Below are 11776 nucleotides of genomic sequence, written 5' to 3'. Positions count from 1 at the left end.
CTCCACCTCTCTCTCGTCTCTCTCTCTCACTCTCTCCACCTCTCTTCCTCCCTCCTCCCTCCCTCCCTCCCCCTCCCCCCCCCTCCCTCCTCCCCTTCCTTCCCCCCTCCTCCCTCCCTCCCTCCCTCCCTCCCTCCCTCCCTCCCTCCCTTCCCTCCACCTTTCTCTCTCTCTCTTCTGCATCTCCTATCATCTCTCTCTCTCTCTCTCTCTTCTCTTCTCCTCTCCTCTCTTCTCTCTTCCTCCTCTCTCTCTCTCTCTCTCTCTCTCCTCTCCTTTCTCTCCTTCATCTTGGCATGTGTGTTGCTTTTGTCCAGTTCCATGTTGTCTCTGAAGTTGAGCAGTACCATAGCTACTTTAGCTGCCTCCAACAGTTAGCAGCAGTGGTGGAGAGCTCATCAGACCAGCACACTAGATAGCAGATACTGTTCAGTCACAAGGGCCTAGTGTTAGTGTACCACTTATCATGAGAGGTGTCCGTCTCCTCTATTCACTTATCATGAGAGGTGTCCGTCTCCTCTATTCACTTATCATGAGAGGTGTCCGTCTCCTCTATTCACTTATCATGAGAGTTGAGGAGTGGTGTATCGTGGGTCAAGAACCATCAAGACAAAGGAAAACCAAAGGGGCATCCAAGCATCCACGATGGGTCATGAACCGACACCCCCGGTTGCCCACATCCCACTCTGCACACACGGAGATAGACTTAGGGCTTGGCCCAGACTGTGGTCGTACTGTAGATGTGAAACATGCACAACCGAAGGCCCTAACTGCATATCAACCGTGTAAAGCTGTAAATCTGAAATCTTGCCGTGTTAAAAAGGGCCTAACCAGTTCATGTCGCTGCCAACCCTAAATGTCATAGTCACGTTTCAGACTAACCGCAGTAGCCCATCAGACTAGAGCCCATCAGACTAGAGGCTCTTTCAGCGCTCTGCTTTTGAGGGAGGTGATTTGGGTTTTGCGAGAGAGATAGTTAGACATCTTCAAGCGGTTTTCTGAAAATTGACATGGCAGAGCATAATCATACACTGTCAGCCTAGGCCTCCTGTTCCTGGTAAACCAGTCACTGTTATTTTCCTGGTTGTCGGAAGTGTGTGTAGGCGTGTCCGGAAACTTAGATGGGTACTTTTACATGTAGATTTGTATCAATTATTTCAGACAGGCAATATTTTATACATTTGAAGGCATCAGCTGTCCATGAGTGGACATGCATGAGATGTAAGACTATAAATTGCATATAAATAGCATTGTGTTATTGCAGTCTTACTCAGGAACTGAACTGAAGTTATAATTTATGGTCCTAGTCATCTAGAATTCTCTTCGTTTTATGAGCACGGTAAATGTTTTAGAGACCAGTGATTTCCACATTGTATGGTTGCAGAGCCCCCGGCGCAAGAGAGTCAGGCGGCTCTTTGGCTGCTTGTATGGTCTATACAACCCCTGCCCCCTTCATATAACATAGTGGGCCATTTAGAGATGAAAAATCATCGCCTGCCATCATCTCCCCACCTCAAATGATGTTCCAATTCAAGGTAGTGCTCACCTATAAAGATTTCAGAATGTTGGGTATTCTGAAGGGTATTTCCAGGCTCGGATGGAACGTCGCCGAGTGCCTCCACAAACAATGATGATGATACCTTATTGTTCTGTAATCTGCATCGTTCCGCAGCACTATTGAACGAGCCTGACTTAGTCACCATTCCTAGGCTCAGTGGTAAATAGGCTGGAAGCTCTTCGGTATACTTTGCTTAGGCCTCAGTCTGGTTTGATTTCACTGTCTTCCAGTCAGACTCCTTCCTGGTTGGGCAGAGTGCTGTAAAGCTACATGGCAGCTATGCTGCATTAAAAAGTGCCAACACAGTTTGTTGTATATCTGTATAAGGCATTGAATTTAGACGTTTAGGCCTACATGTAAAACAGATTTGTGGAGCACCTGGTTACGATGCGGGACTATTTAAGCCATGTGTTTAACATGGAAGGGCACTAACTTGTTACTCCCTGAGTTGGGATTCTTGCTTGTGCTTCTGTTGGATGCTAGGCCTAACTGCCAAGAAGACGTGCAGTATCTTAGCCTTCCAACTATGCCTCAGTTAAGATTAACTGTGTAGTTAATTCTTTATTTGCCACTGGCTGTTTGGGCTGTACGCTTTAGTAAGGCATCAAAGCCTCTCACATTGAGGCCTAGTGGTCCTATAGAGACCTTGTGGTCCACGTATCCTCCCTTATGGCTAGTCCTATCCACGGCCCAACTGAGTCACTGACTGAACTGAACCACATGCCTCACGGTCCACGTTGGCACTCTGCAGTAGAACTGCCAATCGGGGATTGGCCTACTTTTGTAGCATAGGGCAATGGTTAGGTTTAAATCTTCCTAGCCTGGTTAAACCAGACTAAACACTACACTCTAAGTAAAACATTAGTGAACGTAGCACTCAGTCTGGTTTAACCAGGCTGTAGTTAACCCACCTCCTCATTGACTTTATAATGTAAAGAATGAACTGTGATTCACCGCTGTCCACCATACTGTCCTGCTTGTCTCATCCTACCATTCACTTATCATTGCTTGAGGGTACGATCCCTTGCATAGGAGAACGAGTGCTTTCCTGTGGGTTTTCTACAGCATTGACCTGTGCACATTGACCTGTTGTGATCTTCTACTCTGCCTCATGTTTTTGAGGCTGCAGGTCTCGGACAACAACAAAAAATGCAACCGTTACGAGGTTAGGCCTGAGCTGTAGTCACAGGCTACGATAGATTGTGCGATCATGTGATCCGGTGTCTTGTGATGTCTCTGTCAATCAAAACACGTTTGGAGATATTCATAACCATGTTAGGACTAGACATTGAGGTGTGTTAGCTAGGCTTTCTGAAAACGTCCTTTTTACTGAGCTCTGTATGTACATGTCAAACGACAAGTGTATTCTTACATTATATGATATGGCGAGGTTTCATCAGTGGTTTTGTGGAATGTTTGATGGTTAGAAGTCGTTKGAAGTTTCTCGACTTGAGGTTGAGTTTGTCAATCTTCAGTAGTCTCTTYTACTTACCCCAGGCAACCCTTCCAAACATCTTACCTCACTTTGAAGTTYTGCATTCTTTCATATTAAGTCCTAATTGTATATAAATATATATATCATATGCCTCAATAGCTCCTTTTTATAGTGTGGGTGGTTATAATGGATTTTCTGTCTGTGTACATGGAGGATTATAAATACATTATAACTATAGAGAATACTGATGTAAATTATAGGCCTCRAGTCTGAGCTGAACACATGCCTTACTATTGCAGAGAGAGAGAGAGATAGAACGAAAGAGAACGAAAGAGAGGAAATTGAGGACAAACTTGGTTTTGGTCTGGATTCTTGCCTTTTTTAAAGTGTTGTGTGTTCTCCAATCATCTCCCATTTCCTCTATGTTTTAGCCCTTTTCACTTCCTGTTTTAGTCTCATTCCATCCTGTCTGCAACACTTTCATGTTGTCCCTCTCTGTTTTTCTCTCTGTCTCTCTCTAACAATGTCAGCTTTGTGTGACAGTGAAGGTGAGAGGTGAGGGGGTCAAGGTGTCAGGTGGTGTGCCTGTCTGGTATTTGGCGCCGCTGTACAAGGATGCCCCTGAAGAAAGAGTGAAAGGTGCGAGGGTGGAGGCGGGAAACGCGAGGTTACCCACGGGGTGAAGTGAAGAACGCTCCTCAGCACTGATTCTCATTCTCCTTGTTTAACTGTGGACAGTGTTACAAAAGCTCTGCAGTTTTATTGGGCACCAGTGCACCAGTCTATAGGGTCATCCGGAGCGTGACGGCTCTGGTGTGCAGTGGTCTCACAGCACTCTGTTTACAGTGTGTTGTGTGTTGTGTGTGTGGTGTGTGTGTGGTGTGTGGTGTGTGTGTGTGTGTTGTGTGTGTGTGTGTGTTTGTGTGGTGTGTGCGGTTGTGTGTGTGTGTGTTGTTGTTTGTCAGTCACCTAGTCTCTCCACAGTGTCTGTCCACAGTCTCTGTTTTGGAAGTTTGTGTTTGGACAACAGGTTGTGTGTTTCACTCGGTTGGTTTTGGGTCAGTTAGCTGTTTGATGTTCAAATATGTATTGGCCTGGATGTATGGACTCAGTGTTTAAACTGTGATCAGTTATGGCCACAATATATCGTTTGTATATTAATGTTAATTATACATTTGGAAAGAATTGTGGGTGAAATAAACCATGGAAGTGCAGATAGAAATGTAATGAATAGAGCTAACAGGAGACCTTATTCTACCTGACAGACAATCACATCTGCTCTCCTCAGTACTTTTCTATCTGAGCGTTCTGTAACGTCTGACCCTCTTGAACAGGCTCCTGTTCTGACAGCTGTCAGGAGAGTTCTGTGTCTGACCTGGCRCCATCTAGTGGTCAATTAAGTTAATTACATTAAAGCAGCTGTGCCACTCCTATTTGTTTACATTACATTACACTACATTTTCCAATGGTCTTACATTTAGGATTGTTTTGATTGGGCTTAGTGCTATATGTGAAAACGTTTTGTTGATGATAATAAGGCCTACATATAAAAGGCTCCAAGAACAATGTCTAACATCCTGGTGGATAATGGATGGAACATACTACATTTACATTTAAGTCATTTAGCAGACGCTCTTATCCAGAGCGACTTACAAATTGGTGCATTCACCTTATGATATCCAGTGGAACAGCCACTTTACAATAGTACTACTGTATGTTGGCTATTTGCATGAAATATATAGATAGCCTAGTTCAATTTCTATGTGATTGGTTAATGTGATTTCATCATTACTGTAGCTCACTGCTMGGCTGCTGTGAATAAAGCAARGTGAGGGATAAWAGAATGATTATCATTTACAGTACAGGGCGTTTACTCCTTTTACACACCCGGTACTCCCCTTTAAGACACTGTGTACAGGGTGGTCTCTACTCTGTGATCAAATGTGTGACTTAAAGGAGAGGGAGACAGGAGAAAGAAAGTGGGCAAAGAGAGAGATTCTACCCCCGGCTGGCTCCATATTTGTCCCGCGTGTATGTTTTTTTTGTGGGTGTGTGTTTGTCATTTTATTCGTTCGTCCTCCTCTCCCAAGACCTCCTGGCAGGAAGGGCTCATTGAGCAGGGCAGCTGTGAGCAGGCCGAAACAGAGGTGCTCATTGTGTGTGTGATCCTGCGGTGGAATCTGATACAGTATCCAGCATCACAGGGCTGTGCTGTCTGCAGTTTCTCTCCTTCTCCCTCTCTCTTCCTTTCTTTCGCTCTCGTCCCTCTCGTCCTCTCTCTCTCTCTCTCTGTTTCTCTCTCTCTGTGTCTCTCTTTCTCTCTGTGTGTGTCTCTCTCTCTTCTTTCTACCCCCTTTCTCTCTCAATCCCCCCTCTCTTTCTCACTCTCTCTCTCTCCCTGTTTCTACCCCCTTCTCTCTCTTCCTCTCCCTCTCTCCCCCCTGTCTTGTTCTCCAGGTTACTGTTTTGGAGAGTTAATGGGGCATTACAATATCACTCTCTCTCTCTCTCTGTTTATAAAGAATTCCCTCTCTCATAGACCCTTGCCCCGTCCTCGTCCCTCTCTCTGTCTCTCAGAGTTAGTGTGCTGGTAATAGACTGTGGTCACGATTCTCCGAGTCAATATTAACGCACCATTTGAGAGTTCCCCAAATATTGTCACCTGAGGCCTTCAAACTGGTTGTTAACTCTGGGTGTCACCTAAACACAATGAGCCTGGATTGGATCATTGTGCTAAAAATGATGTAATACCGTATGTTCTAATTCAGTGGTATTTACACTACAATACAGAGTACAGACTTTCCTATGGGAATAATCGTACCATATCGTTACATATGACTGTAATTTTTCAGTTAATCAAAAGGTACATTACTGTGATTGCTTTTCTCTGGGAATAACTGGGAGTAACCATAATACATATGGCTTACTGTTTTTCATTGTAATGGCGACATTAAAGCAAAGATGTCATTTGAATTCATATTAAAGGTCTGCGGTAATTCAGTCATTCCCATAATTCCTGCCTTTAAAACGCTTGACTGGCATCCTAAGGATATTAGGACTAGMGTCGCTGCAGGTCGCACGATAAATTCATCTTTGCCACCCCACTAACAGTATAGAAAAACCCACCTAGCATCTCGAACACAGACAGGGCAGCCAAGACCAACTCTGAAAAATAATACAACTTAGAGAAAAGACCCTCCACTGAAACATAGTGAAGAAAGATGGGAGTACCTGGCTTCCTTAGGCTGCACACGGGTGTCTTGTTGGAGTGTCCAGGAACTTTGTCACATTCCTGAACCAACCAAGGGCCCCATTCCGGCTAAATTGGTAACTGGGTGGAGTCAAAATTATTCTTCCTGCTCGGTAATAGAGTATGTTTTGAAGTAATACTTGCTCTGTTGAGTACATGAATTCAAGCATGCCTTCTCGCATCGCAAGAYGTTGTTTGACTTATCGCTGGAACTCTGTTTCCTGGTTTGATTGAGTAAAGCTATAGCATTCCACATCTTATCCAACCCAAGTCTTACTTGGGCAGAACAGACCAGTTTCCTGGATCCAGATCTTAGCTAAAATGCACCCTCAATTGAGAACCCCCATTTGAAAGGGATTTTTTGTTGCTGCCCAGAAGTAGGTTTAATGTGGGCCTGGGAAACCTGCCCTGAGGAGTCAGCCGATTGGTTCAGCCAAGCAAAGTATGAGGGACAGTCATTATACCCTGATGAAGACAGCTTGCCTGTCGAAACGTCGGTATTTCAAATATTGCATCTTGAGCTCCTAGAGTGTGCGGCTCTGCCTTTCATTTTCAAGTGTTCTACTCCGCTAGCCAGCACCTCGCCTCAACAGGTGTGCGTTTCTTTCGCCTTCAGATTGACAGACAGTCATACCTGGTCTGGAGGCAGGATGTGAGATTGGCGGTGATGTCAGCGATGGGTGTATTCTGTTTGCACAGGCTTCCYTGACTCAGCACTATCACATATATGGCGCTTGTTATATTTGCTTGACAGACACTGGTCGAATAGAGTAGGCTGTTCCTGGGGTTAGATGGAGTGTAGAAGATGGTGGACTTGGCATGGGGACTTTCTTTTACCGTAAAAGTTTACAGCAATAATTATGTCTGTGATACTTGGAGTGTAACTTTAGGATACAGGCCTAATATTGAATCTACAAATCTAACTGGAAGGGTTATTGTCCATGGTGGTGGGTCTCAGACCAAGGTCTACACAGAAACTATTGTGATATGTCAAATCAAATCAAATCACATTTTATTTGTCACATACACATGGTTAGCAGATGTTAATGCGAGTGTAGCGAAATGCTTGTGCTTCTAGTTCCGACCGTGTAGTAATATCTAACAAGTAATCTAACCTAACAATTCCACAACAACTACCTTATACACACAAGTGTAAAGGAATGAATAAGAATATGTACATAAAAATATATGAATGAGCGATGGCCCGAACGGCATAGGCAAGATGTAAGATGGTTCTTATCAATTGGTTTCAATGTCAAAACTATTCTATATCATGATGGAGTCCATCCATGAAGATGTAACCAAGGCGACCATAACTCCATGCAGTTTTTCAATCTATTAAACCTCTCTCGCTCGCCGTCTCTCCTCAGATCCAGTGGATGTGTTGCGGATGCTGCAGCTGCCCTCTCTCCCCGAGGGGGTGCGYAAGGTTCCAGGCTTCTGCACCTCCCGCCGTGCCGGCTCCGCTGACCATGCCTACCGCATCACCAAGAAGGCCCAGATCTCTGCCCCTACCAATCAACTCTTCTCAGGTACCTCTATATTCATGTCTAACTGGGTCATGTACATTAGGCACCAAACGGKTGAAAACAAACTGAAACAGTGATGGACTGCCTGTACTTTCCCAATAAGAAACGTTCATTTTCGTTTTCCGTTGCAAAACATTTAAAACGTCTTCCGATGCGTGCGCTAATGAACACGACCCAGGCCTCAAATGAACTAAAGCTACAACATACCTCATCCCTCAGGTTGACTTGGAAAGATGTGGTCGACATAACCTGTAAATAGGATGGATTGCTGAAATAATGGAAACAGACTGGGGCGTACAATTCATGCCTCGTGCGTTCGGTGAATTWAMTTTTTGTYATGTGTCATGATTGCTATTTGTGTCTCTTTTTTTGTGTTTCTTATCATTGTTGTTCGGGTTTAGGGTTTATTTTCATCTTACAATTACCTTAAGGAGGTTAGTTGGACCATAACTTTGCAGCTTTAGTGCTAGATTGCMTTTGCGTTAGGCATATCATTATTTCGTGCAAGAGCATGTGAAATGTAAATGCCTTTGGAAGAGCCTGAACACATTAAGCAACTAACTACCGTCTGAGACCCTGAAGCGCGTTAGGATTGTAAGTAGCACTTCAGTGGTTGAAAGATATCCTGAAAAGTCAAAACGCTCATTTAAGCTTTTTTGTTTGTTTGGTTTCTCGATTTCTCTACACCCACCTGTCTGTTCACACTTCAATCCTTCAAAKCCTCGCTTTTACATTCAAATAAAACATGCAACTGTCTACTCTTAGACAGCCCTAACTCTAATTTGAATTTCATCACATCTCATTAATCGTCTGCCCAGCCACTGTATCTAATATCCTTCTTCCCCCAATGCCTCCCTTTCTCCCCTTTCTTCTTTATTCCTCCTCTTTTCTTCTCTTCATGCCTCCTCCTCCCCCCGTCTCCTCCAGGTCGTTTCCCAGAGAACTTCTCCATCATGGCTCTGGTCAAGGCCCATGCGGGCCTCCAGGCCTTCCTGTTGTCCATCTACAGTGAGCAGGGTGTCCAGCAGCTGGGTTGGCTGGACGCTTCCCCCTGTCTTCCTGTACGAGGACCAGAACCGGCAGGCCCGCGCCCGAGGACTACCCGCTCTTCAGCGGCGTCAACCTGGCGACGCAAGTCAGTAACAACGCGTCCTGCGGCTCTTGTTGTGTGTGTTGTTGTGGTGTTGGTGTGGGGGTGGGGGTTCCATGCATGGTTGTTTTTGTTTTATGCACGATGTCAACAAAATAAATCCTTCTTATTAGTCAGATTTTGTAGGGTTGTTCTGAGATTTGACACATTTCCCTCAGTGTCCCAATCAGTGGTTTTCAAACCTCCCCAGAACTCCGAGACGTTTCACAATTTTGTTGTAGCCTGAACTCAGTCACTATTCAACTTATCAAGGCTTGATAGTTAGTTGACAAGTCAAACTGTTGTGGCTCTGCGGATAGTTAAAGTTGGACCCAGGGTAGAGGGCTGTCCGACAGTCCAATTTGAAGTCCTATTTCACACACCACAGACACACGCCACACACTCACACACTTCACACACCCACACACCACACACACACACACACACACACACACACACACACACACACACACACACACACACACACACACACACACACACACACACACACACACACACACACACACACACACACAATAAACTTACAACTGTGTAATTGGATTTCCTTAGCAACCCCCCTCCAACATATTACACAGTTGTGCTTTACCTCTTCCCTGCCTGTAGGTGGCACCGCATCGCTATCTCCGTGTCGAAGAAGAACGTCACCCTGCTCCTGGACTGTAAGAAGCGCATGACCAGGGCCCTGCCCCGCAGCAAAAACCCCGTGGTGGACACCAAGGGCATCACCGTGTTCGGAGCACGCCTGCTGGACGAGGAGGTCTTCCAGGTCAGAGGTCACACATGCAGGCACTAGTCCCCAGTGCCATAGAGCTAAACACTGAGTATACAGAACATTAGGAACAATTTTCCTAATATTGAGTTGCACCCCCTTGAGTTGCCCTCAGAACAGCCTCAATACGTCGGGTCATGGAGTCTACAAGGTGTCGAAAGTGTTCCACAAGGATGCTGGCCCATGTTGACTCCAATGCTTCCCACAGTTGTGTCAAGTTGGCTGGATATTGTTTGGGTGGTGGACCATTCTTGATACACACGGGAAACTGTTGAGCATGAAAAACCCAGCAGCGTTGCAGTTCTTGACACAAAACGGTGCGCCTGGCACCTACTACCATACCCCGTATAAAGGCACTTAAATATTTTGTCTTGCCCATTCACCCTCTGAATGGAACACATACAGTATCGATGTTCGAAGAATTAAAAATCATTATTTAACCTCTCTCCTCCCCTTCATCTATGCTGATTGAAGTGGATTTAACAAGTGACATCAATAAGGGATCGTAGCTTTCACCTGGATCCACCTAGTCAGTCTGTCATGGAAAGAGCAGGTGTTCCTAATGTTTTGTACACTCAGTATACATGACACTAATGCCATAGAGATATACGTGTCCTAATATTATTAGATTGCTTCCTTTTCCGTCTGTTGTAGTGGTAGCATTTTTATTGAGGTGTTCAATCTGCTTCACTAAATAGGCTACCATGTTATGTCATTACGGGGCGGCAGAGTAGCCTAGTGGTTAGAGCGTTGGACTTGTAACCGAAAGGTTGCAAGTTCAAATCCTTAAGCTGACAAAGTACAACTCTGCTTTCAGCTCAGGAACTGATTCCAATTCAATTACGTTGCCTTTCAACAAGGTTTTCTGTTTGTTTTCTAATTCCCACACAGGGTGATATCCAACAGCTGCTAATCGCATCCAACCCTCAGGCTGCTTATGACTTCTGTGAACACTACAGCCCTGACTGTGACTCCCCTCTACCCAAAACCCAGTCCCAGGACCCCAACACATACGTGAGTAACACAACAAAACACCACATACACTGAACAGTAACCTGGAAGTGAATTAGGATTCACCATTACACCGCTAAGTCACAGCGTTCTTTGAAAGTACCACTCAATATCAATGCAACTCACTTCACTACAGTCTATCTATGCAGTCCAGCTACTTCAAGCATCACAACCACAGCATAAAACAACTTCGTCCCACACAAGTTCATGCAACAGAACACATTATAGCATATTGCAGTACAATACCGCCATCCTAAACCCAATATTCACTGATATGGTGGCATGTCCACACAAACTCCTCTGCTCACTAAAGGCAGTGAGGCCTCGTCATCCCCAGACATCGACAGCTCCAGGAAGTCATCAAAGTGCTGCTCTGTCCTCTCGCATTGTGAATTTGTATCTATCCACTTTCCACCTCACCTACGTGTGTTCTGAGGGAATTAAATGAAAGGAGAGCCCTTTGTTTACCACCACAAACCATACACAATAMAAACAGTGCTGTTGTACTTCAGTAATACAGGCAAACTGATGAGAAACGGAGCAAAAGTCAAGTCATGTCAAATGTAGTTTTTCATTTGTTTGGGTTTGTTGAAATCCTGATGCAAGACTTATTGCAATAAAGACACACACGCATTGAATCAGAGTTGATTTGAACTCAACTTGAATAAAATGTTTTTTTTAGAACAAAATGGAAGACAGAGAGGTTGGGGAAAGAGGATGATACAATCAGACTGCTTTTCTACTCTTCGTCATTTCATTTCATGACTATGGAGAAAGTATCGCTTTGGATGCACCAATCCCAGAAGTTTTAGAGATGCTGCTGAAATGAGTGCTGTTGAATGAATATAAATCGGCGTGGTTTTATTCATTTGCGTTTGTTTTCTCATTCATCTAGACTCTCCATGTGTCTCCATTACAAGCGCTCCAGACATTAATCGACACATGGAGTCCTAATGAATCGTAAAACATTGCTTTTATTTACTTCTCCAATCAATGCACTCATCCCCACCATATTTCCCCCCTCCCTCTCTCCTTTCATGCATTCCTCTCCACCCCCTCTACCTTTCTCTCCCT

At 44.7% G+C, this 11776-nt stretch overlaps 1 protein-coding gene and 1 pseudogene across 6 annotated transcripts in view; both read left to right on the top strand.

The window, feature by feature from the left end:
• The window catches only part of LOC139023328 (collagen alpha-1(V) chain-like), a 13627-nt pseudogene extending 4042 nt beyond the window's left edge, over window positions 1-9585 (top strand).
• The window catches only part of LOC111955648 (collagen alpha-2(XI) chain-like), a 32741-nt gene continuing 30482 nt past the window's right edge, over window positions 9518-11776 (top strand). For all 6 annotated transcript variants that reach the window (XM_070436296.1, XM_070436295.1, XM_070436294.1 and 3 more), the window contains exons 1-2: window positions 9518-9688; window positions 10583-10705. In XM_070436296.1, coding sequence (XP_070292397.1) covers window positions 9593-9688; window positions 10583-10705 — 219 coding nt within the window. In that variant the 5' untranslated portion in view covers window positions 9518-9592. The remainder of the gene's footprint in view (window positions 9689-10582; window positions 10706-11776) is intronic.

The sequence above is a fragment of the Salvelinus sp. IW2-2015 genome, linkage group LG31 (genome assembly GCF_002910315.2).
Source record: "Salvelinus sp. IW2-2015 linkage group LG31, ASM291031v2, whole genome shotgun sequence".
Lineage (NCBI taxonomy): Eukaryota > Metazoa > Chordata > Actinopteri > Salmoniformes > Salmonidae > Salvelinus > Salvelinus sp. IW2-2015.
Note: the sequence above shows the minus strand (reverse complement) of the source record. Positions and strands in the feature narration are given on the sequence as shown.